The following is a 23532-nucleotide window of genomic DNA, read 5'->3' as shown; positions in this document are numbered from 1 at the left end:
AGATGACTTTTTACTGTTTGTGGAAGATAATGTCATTAAAGAGAGAACCGATGACAACTCCTATGATCCAAAATGTAACATTATTGTCATGACAGTAGTACATATATAATAACTTGTAGTCTTGAAATTAGACGAAATCAGACCTTTCTGGTCATGTATTCCTCGCTCACGACTATGGTAATTTGATTAAAAAAATATTTGACATCATATGTTACAATTTAGGGAAATATACACAAGGGACGCTCCTGGTTGTAAATTTTTGGAGGTAATTGACAACAATATATAACAGTTGAAGTAATCTCGTGCTACATGTTATTGAGGATATTCTCACTTGCTACTGGAGTCGAGACTTGTGATAAATGTTGTGGGGATAGGGAAAAAGGATCAGAGGATTCATCACAGTTTACGCACGTGTCAAGAAAAAAATCGTTACTTCATTGAGAGTCGACATAGATATAAGACAGAATCCACAGGTATTTATGGGAAACGTTTGTCTGATTAAAAGGACTACAATTTGAAACTTCAATATGCGTGAGTAATATTTTTATGTTTTTATCCACTTGTTTTTTTTTTTTTTGTTTTTTGCAAAATTAATTAGTATTATCTATGGAAGTTTAAAATAAATTAAACAGTTAATTACAATTTATTCTTGTTCTTATCAAAGTGATTCGTATAATTTAAAATATAAAGCTTATTTCATTATATACTTATAAAGTTGAATCTTATTTTTTTTTGTTAAATGAAAAAACAACAACAAAGGATACAATGACTGCATTACAGTTTTTAATGACAGTCTATATTAGTGTTGACTCACTTCTCAATGACTTTTTTCTCTGAATCCATTTTTCTCGCTTTTCTTTATCAATACATTTATGTCTATGGTGGTATTCAAAAGAAAAAAAATCCCTTAAAAATTTTTTGGGGTACTAATGAATTTTTTTTAAAACGTTGTTTGTTTCCAACTTAAACATTTTCAAAGAGGGATATGTGGTTTCTGATAAAATTTATGAAATTTACCGAACTATAAACCTCTAGCATTATTTATTCGCTAGAACCTTTTTGCTGTATTTTGTGTAGAAAATCACCACTCGACTCGAGGAATATTTTAGATTGGTTTTGAAACCAAAGAATAATTGAAAAAATAAAATTATGTTTGTGTTATATATCATGTTTAAAATTGAAATATCTATGCAATTAAGAATGTTAATGGGTGTCAAAAACTTATAATAAATCAAAGTACTGAAAGTACTGAAAAGCGGTTAGCATGCTTTCATCGAATATGTACAGTGTACAAGAACAAAAAATGCATTGAATCATGATATTAAAGTAGGCATGCATATCTTTTTCCAGTGTCATCAGCGAAGAAGCAGACACACTGAATTTTGTAGTACTTAACTAAATGGTATAACCAATAACATCCCAGACTGATGTCACAAATGTTTGTTTCAAAATATCAACCTGAGATTTTCAGTTTGAAAGACAGGAAGTTCAATTTCAAAAATTTCTCCCTAATTGTCTCCATTGGTGGCGTCCAAAAGTGCTCAGAACGAAAAAAAAATTATGTTGATGTTGCAAATTTAATTGGCTTTCATGCTCTATTGATTCTGAAATTAGGTAACTGTAAAGGCTACTATAGCAAACAACTCAGAAAGAAAATAAAATGATAATTCAAATTCTTTAGATTAATTGATTTGGAGTACTGTACATAGATCTTTAGCTGGCTAGTCTGAGAAAAACGGATGGACGAGCAGAGAATTAACTAATTTCAGAGAGCTTCAGTTTCGTAGGCTCACTGCGGGTCAGCAGGTGTGACCTGTCATTGGGGATGCTTACTTCTCCTAGGCACCGGAACTTTCAAGGATCCGTTTTCTTTTGAGACCGATCACTGTTCATTCTGTATTTTGATACAGATACTGAGTACATCTGTTTATTAATATTATGAACTATTTCTCTCACAGGAAGAAAGACAAGTAAACAAGATAATCAAGTTTTAAGAAATGTACATTATTGACTGATCATACAATTAAACGTTCGAATAAGTAAATGGTATTTGACAATTATTTAAAAAAGAGTCTTGCACGATATGTATAAACGAACATATACTGAGTATTTGGCAAATATTTTTCATGAAATATTGTAAAAAAAAAACAAAAAAAAAAACCGGGTGAAAAGGAAAGTTGTTGTTTAATCCATCAATGCTAGTATTTTAAAAATTCAAAGGTTCACTAAAAGTCAGTGTATAACAAACAATTTAATTGTCCATTGCAAGAATTACCTAGGTATCATTGTCACTTTCTTCAATATGTCACAAAAGCAATACATTGTTTTTTTTTTTTTTTTAATAGTAAAAACAAGTATGCGAATTTCTATCAATATGTCTGCAAGCATCTGTATTTTAATTTTTTTTTTTCTCAAAGGCTCAAAATGATAATTAACGAATTGGACAAATTCAAATTTAAAAAGTATTTTTACAACTTATACCTTGCACAGGAATTTAGCAAACTTTCAAAAATAATCATTCATTAGATATAATTTTCAATTTGTGTTTATCGTCAAGATTTTTCGTGCCTCTTTTTTTCTGTGCATATTTTATATCGGCTGATTTTTAGAAAAGGATCGAATGCCGATTAAATTTTTTTCTCCAATTTTTAGCTCACCTGAGCCGAAGGCTCAAGTGAGCTTTTCTGATCACATTTTGTCCGGCGTCCGTCTGTCCGTCTGTCTGTCTGTCTGTCTGTAAACTTTTCACATTTTCGACTTCTTCTCAAGAACCACTGGGCCAATTTCAACCAAACTTGCCACAAAGCATCCTTGGGTAAAGGGGATTCAAGTTTGTTCAAATGAAGGGCCACGCCCTCATTCAAGGGGAGATAATTGGGAATTAATGAAAATTTGGTGGCATGTTTTAAAAATCTTCTTCTCAAGAACCACTGTGCCAGGAAAAATGAAACTTATGGGGTAACATCCTCTGGTAGTGTAGATTCAAGTTTGTTCAAATCATGACCCCAGGGGGTAGGGCGGGGCCAAAATGGCCGACCAAAGTTTTACATAGAAATATATTGGAAAATTCTTTAAAAATCTTCTTCTCAAGAACCACTGTGCCAGGAAAGATGAAACTTATGGGGTAACATCCTCAGGTAGTGTAGATTGAAGTTTGTTCAAATCATGACCCCCAGGGGTAGTGAGGGGCCAAAATGGCCGACCAAAGTTTTACATAGAAATATATAGGAAAATTCTTTAAAAATTTTCTTCTCAAGAATGACAGAGCCATAATTCATCAAATTTATATGGAAGCATCCTCAGGTAGTGAAGATTCAAATTTGTTCAAATCATGACCCCCGGGGGTAGGGCGGGGCCAAAATGGCCGACCAAAGTTTTACATAGAAATATATTGGAAAATTCTTTAAATATCTTCTTCTCAAGAATGACAGAGCCATAATTCATCAAATTTATATGGAAGCATCCTCAGGTAGTGAAGATTCAAATTTGTTCAAATCATGACCCCCGGGGGTGGGGCGTGGCCAAAATGGCCGACCAAAGTTTTACATAGAAATTAATGGGAAAATTCTTTAAAAATCTTCTTCTCAAGAATGACAAAGCCATTATTCATCATATTTATATGGAAGCATCTTCAGGTAGTGTAGATTCAAATTTTTTCAAATCATGACCCCAGGGGGTAGGGCGGGGCCAAAATGGCCGACCAAAGTTTTACATAGAAATATATGGGAAAATTCTTTGAAGAAGAGCAAATCCATGATTGATCATGGGATTACTTTTGGATTTTAACTTTTCAATAATAAACCAATTTCTACTTTTTCTAAGCTACAGTACTCAGGTGAGCGATGTGGCCCATGGTCCTCTTGTTTAAAATTAATTTTAGTATTTTCAGGCTCCCATTATTTTTTTTTTTAAAAATAAAAATGTGATCGTTTAAAATCGTTTGTAATAATTAGACTGAGTACAGAATTTATCCCTGGAAACAAAGCTTTTATCATCTTTTAAATAATTTCAATTGAGAAAAAAAGGAGAAGAAAACAAACGTTTCATTATGGAAGTAATCCATAACTGTACAACTTACAGATGTATTCAGTATTTTTATATAATGGCTTTCTTCGTGTACTAGTATTACTTAAGTTAATTAAAGGGATGCCTAAATATTTTGGAAAACGAAACTCGATCGAGAGAGTCTCCGATGTTTTGCAGTCGGTAATAACCTTCAACCCCTTTAGCCAGTAATTAACCCGTCCTCCCTGTGCCCAGTAGCATAATTCGGTCAAATATTTATTGTTCATGAGGGGTGCCTTATAATTAATCACAGACACCTGAATTTTTATCAGTAAGTCTCTTAATTAGCCAAATATCGAAACATTCTACCCCCTCTATATATAAATACACAAGGTGTCCAATGCCATTTTGACCACCTGTTCCATTCAGGCTTCAATTTAACACATAAATCGGAAATGCCTACTGGTTTTCGTGTAACATTGGGTTCAAAAATGATATTTCTCGCTATACATTTCTTCCTAAAGTTTAAATCTAACGCGTTGATAATGTTATCAGCTATACTTCATGCTGACTTCGAATTTCGTCACAGGGCCCGATCGCCATCAGCTGATGTCACGGAAATTTAATCTCGACACCAAATGCTCCTATACATAAACTTTTTTTTAATACAACAATTATAAATTTATTTCATTGACAAACAAAATCAGAAAAAAATTTAAAAACCGAAAGATTATGTTGTTTTGATAGTCTTGATTTTATTTAACATATGTTATATGTGTTAGAAACAAATCATAGGTACTAGGTAGAGGCTTTGTTGAAGTTTCCGTTGTCGATAGGTAGCGCCTTATGGAAGTTTCCGGTGTCGATAAAAATCGGACACATGCCATAAAGCGGTTAGCGAAGCTAACCGCTTAAAAATGGTTGTTAGTTAAGAATTTTTTTTATAAAATTTATTGTAAAATACAAAAACCTTAATAAAAATAATCGATGAGGAAACAAGGCAATATAAGGTTAATTTTTTTATCAAGAGAAAATTACATCATCCTTATAAAAACGTACTAAATTAAGATTTTCTGACTCTTCTTTTTGTAAGCACTTTCCTTTCAAATTGATGTGTGATTAGCGAGACATTCTACATAGAATTATGTCTACACAACAATTCCTGTACATAAGATCATTGATTTTTAATGGCAGACCTTAAACAATAAGACAAATTGCCAGTAGTCCGTTTCATCAACACAAGGAATCAGATTTATTGTAAAGTGAAAGCACTTTTGAGTATTAACACTTCATCTAGATTAGTGCTGTTAGAGATAACATCGACCTCTCTGAAAGAAATCTTTTAATAAATCTGTTTCTTTTTTATACCATCAAGAAAATGCTCATAAAATAATTGGGAAAAATATTTTCTTCAAACTAGCCAACATGCAAAAAATCAAAGTACTGAAAGTACTTATGGGAGTTGAACATGGTAATCTGAAAGATCTCACAGGAAGTAGAGGAACATTTTCATGCTTTCAGACTTAAGTCAGCTAGAATTAATTTGTTAGAGATACAACACGAAACATTAAAAATAATTTCAATTCCATTTGAATGGCGAAGATCATGGGACTGCTTTTAAATTAGCTGCAGAACTTTTGCTTTCCGAAAAAAATATTTTGATAGACCGGAGAGCTACAGTGGCACCCATTAAAAAAAACTGTATATATTTACTGTACAAAAAAAGTGCGTGCGCTGGTTCTCGATTTTTTTTCCATGGTTTTTTTTAACTGTCACATCAAAATATTACTAATATGTTCTAAAATATATTCTTTCACTGTTTCCACAACAAAACATTCCTTATAATTGTTGTTAGCAGCAGTTCAGCCCCTTCTGGCCTCAAAATTAAGATCATATAAAATGTCGTCTATTTTTGCTGCGCTGCAATTTTGGTTTGCAAGATAATTTGGTCCAACGCACTTCGTGCAAATGTCAAATATAAGCGAACTTCATAGAGGAGGAAGAGATTTTTATAAATCTTTTCACGTTTGGGGTAAGAATTAGAAAGAATTAATCCTGAACTAAGCTCAACTTTTCGTGCTCAATAAATGTACTGTTTTTACAATGGGTGGCGCTGTAGCTCTGGGGCCTGTCAAAATATTTTTTTCGGAGAGTTACAGTTCTGCAGCTACTTTTAGATACAGGTCAGTTAGTGCACTTCTTTCAGTACCATTTATTACTCAAACACTGCCCTCATACTTATGAAACATTTGAATCAAAACGCCCCCTTCTCTCTTTTGAATGTGTACAAGATATTTGGTCCCAACAAAGAAACAAACACTCTTTATATTCGAGGTTACCATCAACAGACACTAGATTTTCATTTTTCTTTCTCTATCTTTATATATTCAATAATTTTGAATTTCATTTCAAGTAATTTCTATATAGAAGTAAGTATGTCTGAATACTTTACATTTTGTTCGTTTTACGTTCGAAAATTTTTCACTCATATTGAGACACTACCACTTGCCGATGGAGCTAGCTACATGTAGGTCTATAAATTTTTACCCATACACAGCACCCAGAACCATTGAGCAGTAAGGGGTCGTTTTTTGCCAGCACCTACAGCGAAATGGGATTTCGGTTTATAATGGTCTCATCAAAAGTGCATCCCGCAGGAACGTGCGACGCAAGGAATCAACACCTTACTTTGAATCTCTAGAGCAAAATATTTTAACAACTGCGCCACGCGAGTGACACTTAGTTTTTGTGATTTTGATTTGACTCAAATGTAATAGTTAGTTTAACTAGCTACTACAAGAAAAAAACATGAGGAACGATATGTTTTCACACGTACATTGATCATTGGAATTATTATAGCATTGTGTCTGCATACACATGTATTCATTCATTTTAAATGTTTTATTAATTATTAATTAAAGCCACGCACATTTTTCAAGTTCAGTTCTAGTGATGAACACGTGACCAACTAAATGCTGATAAATTCATGAAATTAAATATTAATGTCAGAAATCGTGATATCGAATATCAAAAAACTTGAATAGCATTTAAATACTATTATTTTTTCCCTTTACCAACGTAAAAAAATGAGTTGCATGTATCTGGTCTGACAAAACTTTTTCCAGTCTAACAGATCATTTTTACTTGTCAGAACAAAAGATGTCTGACCGTGATTTTTTTCCGTACAATATTTTAAACGAAGCGTTGTTCTGTCTCTTCATTGCTGAAACAAATTGAAAGAAGTTGTGTAAAACCTTAGCGTTCACAGTATTTCACAGCCTCTTAGTCTGACAGCACACAAAAGCTCTATTTTAAATAATTCCGACCCTTTCCAAAGATTTTCCTAAATCTTGTCATTCCTTTAAATGACATGGCCATCGAACCATTTGGTATATAAAGGAGAGAATGAACTAAACTTAAGTATCAAAAAGTTTACTATTCAGTATAATCTTTAAACAGCACTGGGGCGTAGTGGAGTCAGTCGAGGACTGTCAGTTGATAAATGACAGAAAACTGGGACTATTTTTTAATCCGGAAATCAAATTTATGAGTCATTTCTAGGAGATATGACAAAAATATGTTTTTCAAGTTAAGTTAAATAAAATTCAATTTAATTTACTTTCAAATCATTCATGAAAATTAGATAAAATCAAAAAATGAGATGGACTATTTTTATTGCGGACTTTCTGCGAGTTTACATAGAATGGAGCGAGTTTATATTGAATATCACAGGGGAGTAAATCGGCCGACACAGAAGCACCACGACAGCCGCTATATAATTCATTGTAAAATTACTGCGCTAGAAATCGCGTGGCAGCCATGGGAGATTGAACATAGTTCAACTCCCAATTAGATAGTGGAGTTCTTATCGATGGATGTCTTTAGGATCGGCTTTTGGGTTTCAAAATATTTTTAAGCAATTTAATTCCATTACCTCTGTAGATTATTTTTTCTTTTTTATTAACTATACTTGACTATCTTAAACAGAAAATACCATACAAGAACAGTAATCCGTGTACAGGAAGATGATTTTTACTGTTTTGCAAGATTATGTATACATTTTTATATCTCGTAAACATGCATATTGCGTAAATGTCCCACTGCTCCATTAGTAAGACTAATAGCATGGTATGCTAAATAAAAACACCTGACAATGTATGAAGTCAAATCATAAAATCTGTGAATGACTAATATATAGCGTATATAATCCTAAATATTGATAGTAAAGAGCAAGAGCACACATGAAAATAAACTCTCTTTAATGTACTTTGGGTGTTTTAAGAAATACAAGTTAGGGACTGAAGAGCATTTTGTCCATCGATTGAGATAGACCAATGTCTACATTCTTATTCTTGGCAATATTGCTATCTTCATAGAGTATCAGACTGACATGCTTTTTAATCTCTCCACTTCTGTTTCAATAACTGAAGGCCTCAGATTATTAAATCCTTTTTAGATGTCGTATCACGCATCAGGAAAACGATTATTTCCTTAGGCTTTCATTTTAATTATTTTCTTTATCTGTATCGACTTGATTGATGTAGATTTATAGCCAGAAACCAGAAGAAATAATAAAAATGAGCAATATCTCTTGAATCACAAGCTTTGGGAAAAAAACCCACTGTTCAATTATTGTCTTCAGAACAAATTTAAAAAAATAAATAGAAAGATCAAAACGTCATAAACAGATTTTTTGGCTTAATGATGAAACTCAAGACGCACTGAGCAGTGAAAATTATAAGTGGATCATGAAAAACTCTAAAGAACTTTAACAAACTCTCAAATCACCAAACTTTTCAAAAGTTTTTAACAATTGTTTAACAAAAAGGCTTTTCTACTCTTTATGCACCAAGCTCTCACGATCAATTAAAGACTTTTTAAAATCACTGATAACTGCTTCACTGCTTCTTCAATGTAAAACGGAAATCGGAAATGTTCACATCTTGTGATAAGTCATCAGCAAAATTACTTCTGTACACCACTCTGTACACACAAGTGCTCTGAAGTTGAGATTAAAAGGGAGCTTGAATTCTTTATATGCAACATTTATGTAGACGACGGAAACTAATTTTTTCCCAAACACTTTGAATCCGTTAACACTAATTATTCTCATATATTAGGTGGCCAAATTTTGTATTCCTACGAAACAAAATTTTATTGAAAAATTTTAACATAACGAGATAAGATACTTGCTATGTCCTTCAATTCGACATTCAGATATATCGGAAGCCTTTTAAATTGCAAATAATTATTTTCATTCATATGTCGACTTTATATATCTCAGTTAACTTGAAATAAAAGACACCACAGAATCTGTTACATATTTGGATGTTTTAGATATTTTGACTTTAGAGAAATTCACAACTAAATTGTTTGACAAACGAGATGACTTAATTTTTTCCATCGTCAGCTGTCCTTATTTTTGTAAAAATATTGTACTATCACTTATTTATGATGTTCATGTCTCTCAATTTATTCGACATTTTTTTTATGAGACAGTTATTTTTTTGTAAGTGAGACATGCTACTCACTGATAAGTGAATGATACAGGAATTTCAACAACTTCTTTTAAACTGGCATATCGTCCATTCTTTGGTCATTAAATGACCTTGATAGCAAATGCATTCTTATGTTGAATCGTACTTTGGCTGAATTGTTACATATAAATTGTAAATCTTTGTTTTAATATTTTTTTTACTACGGAAAGTTCTGTCCACCATACCATTATATAGAACTAAGTAGGGGGTGTGTGGCCGATCAAAAGGGATGTTTATTTCTACAATGCACATGATTTAACCTCTGATATTTTAAGGGATTCGTGTTTTATGCCCTCTTTATTGATTTCAAGATTTGTATTGTTTATTTAAGAAATAAGGTATCATTTTTTGAGTTTTATTGGGATGTAAACAGGGTTGGTTTTTTTTGCCGAAGGGAAATGATACCTTATTACTATATATATTTCAAATTCTTCCTTTATATAACATTCTGTATATTTATTGAACTTTAAAGTACAAAGGAAACTGATCAACAATTTTCTCATGTTAACTTTGCTTTCGCGTTCAGTGGATTTTTCATGCCGTTGGGTATGACGAAATCCTTTTCACTTAGAAGATGCAGGAAATAATTGGAAATTAATTTATTACAGCTTTTGCAGTAGATTTTATTGGGCTCATTGTATGTAAAAAAATCAGTTGGTACTATTACTGCTTGAATTGATACTATTTCTTATTCACAAAATACATTTTGAATTGTGACTTAATACTTTAAATTTGCCTGATTGTGACTTTTAACGTGTGTGAAATGCATTATTTTTCACATTTATATAAGTCAACTATTTCTATTGAAGTCTTTCAAAAACATACAAATTTGAATAAGAGATGTATACAGTTATAAATACGCTTGCTTTCAGTAGTGTTATATAAAGGAAAACATTTGCAAATGTAAATATAGATATTTAAAGACAGATCACTGTCTTTTTAAAAATCATTTTCAGATTTTTTTTATTCTGTATGTTTATTGTAATTAAAGGTACAAAGGAAACTGATAAACAATTTTTCCATGTTAACTTTGTTTTCTTCTTATTTATCCCGTCGTATGAAAAAAATTTCCCTTTTAATGGGAGTTGCAAGAAATAATCGCAAATAAATTCATTAATAACAGCGTTTGCAGGACACTATTGAGCTCATTGTGGCACAACACTACATTTATGTAAGTCAAATAATTTATTGAAGTCTTTTAAGAAACATACATTATTCTGTGACCCTTACTGTTGAAAACAAACTTTCTCCATTGAAATTATTCTCTGGTTATCTACAATCTATTGTAACCAGTATTTAAAAAATGTTCTTAAATTCATAGGCATTTGAACCAAAGTAAAATCTTTGTATAGGTCATTACCTTTTCTGTTGCTTCTTCTGTGCTTATTATATGTCTTTAGTGTTACCAAGTACATGTATTTAAAACTAATCGACAAGACACGATTTATTCCCGATTTCCATCCTTTTCATATACTTCTTTTAATAGCTTATTTTATTAAAAAAAGATTGAGTGCTACAAATCTTTTGCAATGCTATTTCTTCGTTAATTACATATGGAATTTAAGCATGAAATTTACCAATTTTTCGTCGTTTTTTGTTACAATTTAGTTCAAAAACTTTAATACCTCATATTTATGTTCGGCGTACATAGTGTGCTATCTGACGTAATTTAAAACTTTTTATTATACCTCATTATAAATATTCTACACAACGCATTATCTACTTCTTATATTCATGTTCTTTTCACATATTCCACCTCTCAAAGTATTTTCCCGCAATATAGTTACATTCGTGACGTAATTTAAAACTTTATATAACATTAAAAGATGTTTTAAAGTTAACAATGATAGTGAATTTGAGAGCAATGCCGAATTTGAAAGTTTATGTTTATTTCAAAGGTTTTGCTTGTTTATATAATAAACGACTTTGCAAGAATTCAGCCAAAAAATCTCCCCTGGAGCCAAAAAATCAATAAACACAATAATTATAATATCACATTGTTTGACACATAATTTTGAAAATAGACTTAAAGACTTGATCTCCGGGGCATAAAAATCATTAAGTACGATTGTATTTGTGTTTGTCTTAAAAAGACGTCAAGTTCCATGTAATGAAAAAGCAATGAATTTACGGCCGCTAATAATTGAAAATTTAGTGAAAAAAGCTTATAAAAATTTTGGCTGTAAATTATGATCTAAATTTCCGGTTTCTCGCTGATAAGTTGAAAGTTAGGGCTTTCACATTGTTGTGCATTTAGTACACTAATTAAGTTAGAAATTATGATATTGACAACAGTTTTGCTAAACAAAATTATTTTATATATTCTATTACAGTATGTACATGTATGTGTAGTAGTGCAAGATATATGGCATCCTACTCGCTTGGGCTAGTGGGTTAACTCTTTAGCCGAATTGGTACAGCACTGAACTGGCCTAGCAGAGCATCGATTATAATCCCCAAACAGGAACAAAATTGTCTCTGTTACATATGCGTAGCGATTATTAGTGTATATGATTTGACCATGAAAGTTTTGTTTTTTAGGGTTTTGGCATTTTATTATCTTAATTTTGTTGCTAAATAGATGAATTATATGAAAAAAATTCGAAATTTTAATAAGGTAATAATGATAATATCAAAAAATGGTTTCATTGTTATTTTTCTATAATAATGACGCTTGCAATGAATTTTATAATGCTATTAAGTTAAATTTACCATTGATCAGAACTTGAATTTCGATTACATCAGCCTAATAATTACATGTTTTGGTACATGCGTCATCAACAGAGTGCGTTTCTTTTGAAAAATTAGAAGGTCATAAAAGCGAACGACAGCAATGAATGTTACAAAGCGCATTTCCTAATGGAATCAAAGTAATAATGAATAAAGTTAGGCTCTACATAAAACGCCAATTTTTTAATCAAATCAGACTATAATTATCAAGAATGACATTTTTAACACTGTCTATTAATCAAATCGGATATTATTTGATTAGATATCATAAATGGCATATTAATGTGTGACATTTATTAATTAATCGATTATCTGAAGTTGTATTACATTGTAGGCTGTGTTTCAAATACAATATCCATATGTCACTCTCTGGAATGCCGTTACTAATAAAGAATTAATTCAAAGTTCTGTTTGCCAATGTTTCAAAGCGTATCTGTTATATCAAAATTGAAAAACGTTTTCCCTTTTTTCTTGATTTCCTTCTATAAGCAATACCTTCTTTGATAAAATTTACTTTGTTTACTAGTCTGTATAGCAATAAAATTTGGCGTTTTGCCTCACAGTTTTGGCGTAATTTACTGTCAATATATCAGAATATTAATGAAACTTGCTTTGCTCACCAGTAATTCCCCTTTGATATATATATATATATATATATATATATATATATATATATATATATATATATATATATATATATATCTATATATATATATATATATATATATATATATATATATATCTTAAGGATACATACCACAAACAAATTTTCTTATCTCCCATACAGAAGAGTTACACTGGTATTTATCAATATTTCTGTAAATGGAAATGTAATTGATAAATTTTAGTTTTGTAAAGTATTAAAATACACTCTTGAAAATGTAAGCCGAAGCTTTGGAGCAAGAAAACTGAATACATTTTATAAACTTAAAAAACATACTGAACTGTAAAACTGCATTTTTGCACTTTTTCAAACATTAAGTTGTTTAACTAAACAAATACTGTATCACTTCTACAATTAGAATGGCACAAAATTTACCAAAGATATCTGAATTTCGGAAGAAAAAGAGTTTGTGATATTTATCCTTTAGCAAATATCTCATATAAAGATTTTCTATTAGTTTCAATTTGGTATTGCAGCGAACCTTTCCTACAAAAGAAAAAAATATTGTCTCTAAAGATACATTGTCCTATAAATGATAGTCGTAGAAAATTGTTGTCTCTGTCAATTTCAATGTAGATGTTTGAAATTTGCCACTAATCTTTTTTTAAATATAATTTACAGGCTATCATCCATATTTTTGGTTCAATGTTGAAGCATCTTTTCTTATTTTGATTGCTGCGACTTTGGATGTTGTTTTACCATTTGGTTTCCATAGCATTGGATTTGTTACACCAAACAGGAGAGAATCAACTTTTGTGGATCCCATACTTGGGCCTTATAAAAAGGAAACAAATGAAATACCCGTTTGGAGAAAGTTTCACTACTGGAAAAGAAAGAGAAATGATTTGTATGAAAATCAATTTCCTGTAATAGAATCCCAATCCAAGAATGAACCTATTATTTCTAATACTGATACAGATGTGTTATTCAACGAACCCAAACTTTATGACCCCTTTGATCTAGACGATTTTCCAAGTACACCCAATGATGATCTAAATCCAGACTTGGATTTGACTGACCTACTTTCAGACGCACCATCTGATCAGGGTGATTCAGGAGTATGGCAGACCAGTGAACAAGATAAAAGTTCAGAAAATCTTCTGTCCAAACTTCTTTTACAAGACAGTGAAAACCAAAACAAAGGTGGTTTCCATAAGAATGAGATCAAAACGAGAAGTCCATTAACTCCAAGAGAAGGGTTTTTTCCATCCGGGGTATGTTTTAATCTAGAACATTTCTCGCTAACAAAATTATTTAGATATTATTGTCTTTCAGAAGTAGACATTTTTGGTTCAAAAAAATACATACTATCTATCAAATAATTTAAAGTGAAAAATTAACAGAGTGTACAATTTGTAAGTGAATGAGTTCCCAAAAATCACTTAATTCACAGTGAATTTTTTTCATATAATCAAAGACTATACACACATCATTAAAACAAATAATGAAAAATATCTAATATCAGATTTTTACAACGAATCCTGAATGTTTGCTTTTCGACTTTAAGTAATTGTTGTACAGATTTTTTCATAGTTTGTCTGTTAAATCATGTTAGGGTAGAATTTTATGATTTTTTTTCTGGCAACACAAAAATTCAGAAATTTGCTTAGATGGTGTTTAGATCTATACAATACATAAGGCAAAACAGTTATCGTAAACTTTTTGTTTAAAAAAATCCTTTATCTTAAGAACAAAAATATTTGATCAAATTAATGGTCATAATGCATTTAACTTAAACCAAAATACATTATCTATTATGTTATACTTAAAAAGGGGAGTAAAGTCGATATACGAAATGTGTCTTGTATGCAATGTTTAATACAGTCATTCTTATATTACATTATTTCTATACAGGTGAATTGTGCAAAGACTATTTCACTAAGTGGAACAACAAATTGCTTGCAAGATGAAGATTGTAAAGATTGTTACGGATTCGTTTTTCATTGTGAGAGCAATTTCTGTAAGCCTGGGCCACGACCAAGTTGTTCTGGGGGCTGTGGTACGTAATTCTATTCACTCAGTTTGTTTAATTTCTAGATTTTATCTAGAATTGAAAAATATTAATTTTTCATTTTTTCCCACCAAAATGTAATCTGATATAAATTTAGTTGTTTTACCGATATATGCAACGTTTTGGTATTCGTTATATGCTTAATAAAAATTCAATTACTTTTTTAGCAGATTTGACAGACACATTTCCATCTTTTGCCCTTAAGTGAAAAACTTCTCACAAAACGAAAATGGAACCTTTGAATCAGAACATGTAAGACGGAACACAGATAGACATGCGACGTTAAAATAATGTATTTTTGGATACTTTCTTGCAGCTCATTGTTGTATAGTTAATGAAAAATAATAAAGCAACAGATATAAGCACTGTTAAAATATCACCGACTTGGATATTTTACCACAAATGAACGGCATTAAGACCCGAGAATCTCCGTCATGCATTCATGGATATCAAGGATCGAGATCAATCTCAAGGAATTTTTGGGCATTTGAAAGAACTATATTTTCTTGAAATAAACCGAAATGGTTGCATTGTTTGTTTTGTTATTTTTAACTTCCTTTTCCTTGAAATATTTAAATTATTCATGAATGTTCAATTAAAGACTCTTTAGCATTAGTTAAAAATAATACAATTGAAAAAAAATGTACCAGTATTTGATATGTAACCACCTGTTCCTTCCTGTCAAATTGTATCCCTAGAGAGGGAGAGTAGAATTGATTGGTTAAATTTGTTGAGACGTCCCTTTTGAGAATTTTTTCACTCAAATTCAGACACCATCACTTGCCAATCGAGAGCCGAAAAATTTTGTCCTATACTCGCCACGACGGCCATTAAGCTTTGAGGGGTCTTTTACGTGCCAGCACCTACTGTGGCACGGGGCCTTGGTTTATACCGTCTCATCCGAAGAACCGGTATCGACGTCCCATAATGGGATTCGAACCCGCAACAAAAGGATCAACTCCTTACTTCGCGACTCTAGTACTAGTGTAGACGCTCTTACCAATGTGACACGCGGGCGACAGGAGAGAAGGCGACCTTTGACTAAAGATTAACCTTGATTGAAAAGATTTAAGTAGGCATGCATTTGGTGTTTCTGTCTTTTACTAATAAAATATTCAAAAACGTTTTCAGAGAACGAATAAATCTTTAACAGAATAAGGCAACTGTAAGAAAAGATGAAGTTTTAGGGTTTTCAATTTTCTCGTATTAAGGAGGAACAGGACCTTTCGCTGAAAAATTCATGTCAATGAAATTTCTTCGTATTTTTTATATTACTAATTTAATATGTACTTAACATTTTAAAACGGTCCTGTCATGGGATTTCTTGACTTATTTAAAAGATATAACCCCACAAATACCGCCCTCTATATAGTTTGAATGGAGTCTAAATACTTCATGTTTTAACGAATTCAATAAATCTGTTTTAACAAATTAAATTCGTTATAACGAATTCAATAAGTCTGTTTTAACAAATTAAATTCGTTATAACGAATTCAATAGGTCTGTTTAAACAAACTTAAATCCGTTATAACGAATTCAATAGATCTGTTTTAACAAATTAAATTCGTTATAATGATTTTTAAAAATCGTTATGACGAATTCAAAAATATATTTTGATAGGTCCTACATGGGCTTCCGTTGTTTTATATTGAACCTATTTCTATTATCCATTACACAGGTCACAAAAACACGTAATATTTTTTACATTTTATTACAAAGATAAGTTTTATTTGCGCAAACGAATTTAAAATACTTTGACACTGAAAAGACAACATGGAAGGATCCCTTATTACCCAGCTGTAGGCAACACAGTAGGGCTAGTCCCCAGCATGTCCACAGTGATATCTAGAAAAATAAAAGAAACATCACTTTTGACTTAATAAATACTATTAAAAAAACTAATTAAAAATTAATATTAAAGCTACACTGTATGATCTTTTACTTTTTTTTATTGCGAAGGCCAATCTATGTATAATTAAATCAATTTAAAATAAATATCAAAGCAGCGCAAAATGATACTTTATCTTTTCATTGCGAAGGCCAATCTATGTACATGTATGTATAATCAAAACTAATTTAACAAGATTTTGAATTCCATGCTGGACTTGCAATTATTATTTCTTTTTCAGATATCTTATTGAAATGAAGTCGTTGATTTGAATGTATAATAAGTTTCTAAAGTTTAAGTATTTTTTTTATACATCCCAAAATTATGTAGGAAAAAATATTGTTCAAAAGAAATGTAAATTAAATATTTTTGTCTTCAATCACAAAGGAAATGCTGTATTATTAAATATAACCTCATAAATACTCACTCTTTTTCTTCAATTCTAAACATCCCTCTTGATTACAGTCGTTTCCAAAGCAACAAGCTGAGCAGACGACAAGGCCCTGATTTTCCGCGCTGTTGACTCGTTTGTTCACGGCTCCTATGATGTGACCATCCACGTTGTTCTGCAAGGCAGCTGCGCATATCTGAAAAAAAAGTTGAAATAAGAAGAAAGTAAAACTTTTAAATACAAAATGACATTTTACAGTAATGTTCATATTTTGTTTTGTATGCTTAAATAAGAAAGTAACATTATTCAATTGTTAAATTTTATACATGTTTTTTTTTAAATGTAAATCTAAGTAATCAATAAATATAAGAAAATGTAACATTTTGATTTTAAAAACAATCAATCTAGGTAAGTAATATACGTACATGCCTCTCCTCACAGAAGTATCTGTAAAGTACATCCCCTCCAACAATGTGAATAGCGGTGCCACAGACCTAAAGAAAGTTACATTTTAAAGAAAATTTATCCCCAGTATAGAAACATTTGACCTAATCTTTTTTGTTTCGGTACATATTTTTTCAGATATTTTGCATTGGTTTATTTTCTATATTTCATTCCATTTGCCATATAAATATCAGTATTATGTTAATTTTTTTGCAGTTTAAATTAGAAAAATATAATATCAAGAAATAATTTGTCTGTATTCAGAAACAAATACCTGTGTATCCTGACACACTTGTCGGTTTGTGCATCCTCCCTTCGTTCTAACAAGATCGTCACAAACTAAGCATCCAGATTTTGATACACCCTCTGGAAAAACACACAATACATTTATATATATATTTTTTCCTGAATAGTCACTAATCTCTCTTTAATTGTATGTGGTCACCCATTAAAATTGCAAGACTTTTTTTTATTATCAAACAACATGAAGACATCGGAGCCTGTTTTATTTCAAGTAAGATTTTTACTGGACTTTTTACTAGAATTGTTACCAATCCCCTTGTATGAATTATACGATAAAATATGTTAAAAAAACTAGACTGGGCGATATTGCGACTTCTGTCAATAAAAATGTTATTCAAAAGTTTAAGAAATTGGGGGTTTTAAATTCTTAGCTGGTCAAATATTTTATCATCAAGAAGTATGAAGACCTGTTCCATTTAAATTTAGGTTTTACTAGACTCAAGGATATAGCGACGTCTGACCATGAAAAAGGATAAATTTGAAAGCGGTTAACGTTTAAGAAATTAAAAGTGTTAACTTCTTGTCTGCCCCAAAACTTTACGGGAATAGATATTAGAATCTTTTGCTTTCAAAATTATCAGTAGATCTGTGTGTATTGCGAAACAATAGTCATTTGGATACTAATGTATCCATTAAATCTGGGCTTACTCTGAGGGCAATCCCGTTTGAATATCACAATTATGAATTTTATTTGGATAATTATTTTTTTGGTTGCGATTGCTAAACATATTACGCTAGTTCTAAGGCACCTGATCCCACCTCTCATGGTTTGGGGGTGTGCTCATATTTTGTATTATTTAATGGACCTTTGAGACCTTTGATCTTGAAAACTGTTCGTTATATCCATATGTTTCATTCTAAGAGGTTCTGTTGTCAAGTCTTTTGTCAATACCCATTGCAGTTTGATTCATATCGGACAAAAGGTTGCTATAAAAGAAATAAATAAGCTGGTTTTTTTTCCTGGAAATAGGATTCAGGGGACTAATTTTTTTGGCGTTTGTGTCTGATGGTTTAATTTTCCCAAGTGTCTTCTTTTTATCATGAGCTTTTTGGTTGAATCATACTTCTTCTTCATATCGTAAAATTAAAAAAAAAGTTATTCATGATTTTCAACTCTCCCTGACCAACTCATGAGATATTTCTGATTTGGACAATTATCAAATTAAGCAGTGATCGCGGAAATGGAAGGTGCAATTATGAATTAGAAGAGCAAAAATATCAATTTTTCATCTTATACTGATGGATAACTTCCATTTTGGAAAATATTTTAGAAAGATTTTAAAGATGGAAATTCATTCAATTATTTAAGTTTTCCAAAACGATTTTCATAAAATTTAATAAATTTCAGACGTACTTTCTCCACATAGGTTAGCGTTACAAGGTCCATGTTCAGTGGTTGGTGCGGAATTACAACACTCTACACAGTTAGTATAGTCACTTCTCTTCCGCCCGCTCCCTAAACTTTGCATCAGTGCACACACCTGGTAGCAGGAATCGGGATCAATTATATTTACACGTTTTTTCAATGTTTTCATATCACACTTGTTTCAAAACAACAGTGAAAAAAATGATTTAGAATTATTGCGTTATGGTGAAAAACTTAATTTTAGCAATAAAAGATATGTCTGAACGTAGGTACATGTATCATCATATTGAATGGTATTGAAAGCATTGCAAAACACTTTTGCCTAGAAATAAATTGAAAATATGATATTAAACGATGAATCAGCACACCTGAATGCAATATACATAGTGATAATTTTTAAAGGTGTAATTTCAATTTTACTTCAGAGAGAAACAAACCGATTGTGATCGACAACCAGCAACATATGCAGTTTTAAGTTCCTGTGTGGTGATTTTCTCTAAATAGCATTCCTGTAACAAAAAATAAGTAAATGAAACCAGAAACTCTGTTTTGTTTGTCTGAAATTGATTATCTAATAAGGTGCTGTTAAAAGCGCTTATTTTTGCTAGGAGTAAATAAACTTTAACAAATAAATTGATCTTCAATTTACTACATGTATCTAAAAACTTTTTCCTAAATTAACTTACCTACATATTTTCCTGATATCGACGGACGTTAATATAAGAAGGATGAAGAAAAGAAAATTGATCTCAATTAACTCGTTCATTCAAGTAAAATACATTCATAAATTTGTCTCTTTTTAATTCAATTCAAAATACATTGTAATATTTTAGATGTCTTTACCAAAATTATTCGATATTAAAGGGCTTAGAATTCCACACGATAACAAAGATAAAAAGTAAGATTTTATTTTTACTTTGAATTTAATAAACATAGTTTGATAGCGTTCTATTAGCATTGAAATTCAATACTTAGAAGATCTAAATGATTTTTTTTGAAAATGAATTTTATTTTCAATACACTTTTAATTCATCTCTATTTTTTGTGTTCTTTTAAGTTTATACGTTCACAATTTATCTCAGAGTTAAGATTTTACTTTAACAATAGAATTTTAATAAAAAGCATCATAACTTAAATAAAGCAAAAGAAACACAATTACTTTATGCAAAGAACTTCATATGCAGGATAATGTATGTGTAAATTTAAAATCTGTTATTTTTAAAAATCTTATTTTAGTCTATTTCTGTCATGATTAATAAAAAAAATAGTTGAATTTGAAAATCCCCACCCCAAAAAAAACCAAACAAACAGCCGATTCAAATGTCGAAAATGATATTATTTAAAATTTTCTTTGAGAAAAATAATTTCAAACAAACAATATATGGAGCTTTACCTCAGCATCTGAGCACTCAATAATGTTCGTTGAACAGTCGCTTACGTTCGCCGCCCTGTTACAGTACATACATTTCTGGCCAGCTCTCGAAAATCCAACTAACATTAAAGGAATATAACAGAAATTTTGAAATAGAAAATGAAAATTGCCTTTTATTTCGTCTATTATGATAGATATTATCAAAAAGAAAACTAGATTATGAGATACAGAACTAAAAGCAAGTATTGTACTGAGCTAGTATATCAGTTAAAATCCTTCATCTTTGAGGTTTGTTTCAGACTTTTGCTATTCCACAATCACAATACATGTATCAGCCTAAGTTTGAAATCATCTAAATTGTATATTTCTCTTACTTACCTGAACACAGAACAATTAGTACAATTAAGATTCCTGTCTTTCCTGTTATAAAATAAAAACGTATTCTTTATTGATATTAAATTAATTGAATTCAAATTGCTTGATTAATTAAGTATTAAAATGAAATCTTACCGATTTCAGACTTCATATTAACGTTTATCTTCAAGCTTAATTCCAATTATATTGTTGAAGTCTTCTTTGCTAGTGTATATAAGGACCTGTATTATTGAAATTCAAGGTTTTCTTTATGAAATCAAGAGTATGTCCTATCCTCCCAGTAAATGGTATCTAAATCCCAGATAACATTATGACGCTATCAGGGGAATTAATCCTGTACCAATAAGTCACATCATGAACAAGGACATGATAATTACTGTATTACATCTTACTACCCTGGCTGTGAACTTATTTGATCATAGAGAAAGGTCACTGGTGGGTGTTTTGACAACATTTATAAAAACAAAAAGGAGCTCTAAGGCCACAACATTATCTGAGTAAACTTGATCCTGTTGTTTTTCCAGCAATTTTGTTCATCTGCATTCTCAGTTAAATTTAGACTTAATATTTAGAATTTTTCTCCAACGTGTCATGATTCATCTAAATAAAAATACAGGAGGCATATGCGAGAAACATTAGAAAACTATTTGTTTTATCAAAATTTATGGAACCGCGATCATTCTACCGTCAAAAGGTAAAAATGTCAAAATTATTATGAGTTCTGTCGAAAGGAATTGTTTCCAAAGACCACTTAACTCTTCGAAAGAATGGGTAAAAAGTATCTGATTGACGTTACTATCTCATTTGAAACGAAGCAGGAGTGAGCACGATAATAAAATCATTTAATACTATACTGTCTTTAAATCCAAAGGTTAGAAAAAGCACTTCTAGATTAATTATTCGATATATCTGTCCTGTTCTATGCTGACAACGCATAATACTTTTTTCTTTGTTTGTTTGGCTCTTATTTTAATTGTATTTTGGAGGAACTGGATTTGATCCTGCGAGTAGAAATCCAACTGATGCCATAGCTCACTTTGTAATCAGGAAATTCTCTAAATCATGTGTTTTTTATTGTTTTGATATTCATTACACTACATATGAATTTGAATCACCATACAGATACTGGATTCTTAATAAAAAAATTCCCTTTGATTCTCACTAAAATAAATAAAGCAGGGAAAGAGAAACATCAGTAGTCCTTTATAAAATTATGTCTAGTGTAAGTCAGATGTGGACGCTCAAAAAATTCCAATGAACATTTAGAAAATTTACAAAAATAGATATGGCAATAACTAATTTGGTGTCCTTGTCTTTAGTCATTTGTAAAATTGTTGTGTTAAAAAAACTCTGATCCACACACACTCCTAAGTTGATTAAATGCAGTACTGTGAAGTTGATATTTAAAGATGCTTGAGTTTCTGTGAGGTGTTTGCCGATAAGGTCGACCTACAATTTGTAGGATATCCCAAGGATACCAATTGCGTAGTAGCAGAGTAGCAGACCTTTTTGTATTCACATGAAAGCAAAAGCAGAATTTATTCAAAAACTTCTACATGAGAAAAAACGCCTTGGCCTATAACTCGACATTTAGACATATCGACTTTGTTTTATCAGTAATAAACAGTTACTGTATACAGGTTTATTTTTCGCCCCTTGTTTCTTTCGTCCTTTGCAAACCCGTTTTATATTTGGTCAAAAGTATTTTTAGCTCAACTGAGCAGAAGGCTCAAGTGAGCTTTTCTGATCACATTTTGCCCGGGGTCCGTCTGTCTGTCTAGTGTCCGTCCGTCCGTCTGTCTGTAAACTTTTAACATTTTCGACATCTTCTCAAGAACCACCGGGCCAATTTCGCCCAAAACATGCCACAAAGCATCCTTGGGTGACGGGGATTCACGTTAAAACTTACCACGCCGTCATTCAAGGAAATGAGGAGATAATTGGGAATTAGTGAAAATTTGGTAGCATCTTCATCTCAAGAACCTCTGTGCCAGGAAAGGTGAAACTTATGGGAAACATCCTCAGGTAGTGTAGATTCGGATTTATTCAAATCATCACTCCTGGGGGTAGGGCGGGGCAACAATAGCTGATCAAAACTTTACATTTAAATATACAGGAAAATTCTTTAAAAATCTCAAGAATAGCAAAGCCATAATTGATCATATTTACATGTATATAGAAGCATTTTCAGGTAGTGGAGATTCGGATTTATTCAAATGATGACTCCAGGGGCCCTTTTCATCAAAAGTCGTAGATTTAAGCCTTAACTTAGGCGTACTTCCGGGGCTTACGCCAAAATTTAGTCGTGCGTAATTTGCGTTTCACCAAGTGGCGTAAGTCTAGTCGTAAAAGACGCAGGACTAAGTCCTTGACAACGCAGCATTGCGCAGGCGCTAAAACATAAACATTATCCACTGTGTTAAAACATATAATATGTAATGTTGTC

General features: G+C 31.3%; 2 protein-coding genes across 3 annotated transcripts; one reads left to right on the top strand and one right to left on the bottom strand.

Annotated features, from left to right (window-relative positions):
• The first annotated feature begins 295 nt into the window (after positions 1-295).
• LOC134261556 (uncharacterized) lies at positions 296-15229 on the top strand. 2 transcript variants are annotated; one of them, XM_062743982.1, is made up of 4 exons: positions 296-531; positions 13558-14150; positions 14791-14935; positions 15118-15229. In XM_062743982.1, the coding sequence occupies exons 1-4, from the start codon at positions 528-530 to the stop codon at positions 15153-15155; spliced, it is 780 nt and encodes a 259-aa protein (XP_062599966.1). In that variant the 5' UTR covers positions 296-527; the 3' UTR covers positions 15156-15229. The 2 variants fall into 2 exon arrangements, with proteins under 2 accessions (XP_062599966.1, XP_062599965.1); XM_062743981.1 differs by having other exon boundaries at positions 15115-15229.
• Positions 15230-16670: 1441 nt separating this feature from the next.
• Positions 16671-21237, bottom strand: LOC134261560 (uncharacterized). Its single transcript, XM_062743987.1, has 9 exons — positions 21222-21237; positions 21090-21131; positions 20733-20830; positions 19777-19848; positions 19328-19454; positions 17945-18036; positions 17652-17720; positions 17263-17422; positions 16671-16792 (listed from the first exon to the last, which is right to left on the bottom strand). The coding sequence occupies exons 1-9, from the start codon at positions 21235-21237 to the stop codon at positions 16737-16739; spliced, it is 732 nt and encodes a 243-aa protein (XP_062599971.1). The 3' UTR covers positions 16671-16736.
• Between the last annotated feature and the right edge of the window lie 2295 nt (positions 21238-23532).

Source organism: Saccostrea cucullata, unplaced genomic scaffold (genome assembly GCF_032062105.1).
Source record: "Saccostrea cucullata isolate Sc308-1 unplaced genomic scaffold, CSIRO_AGI_Scuc_v1 ctg2465, whole genome shotgun sequence".
Classification (NCBI taxonomy): domain Eukaryota; kingdom Metazoa; phylum Mollusca; class Bivalvia; order Ostreida; family Ostreidae; genus Saccostrea; species Saccostrea cuccullata.
Note: the sequence above shows the minus strand (reverse complement) of the source record. Positions and strands in the feature narration are given on the sequence as shown.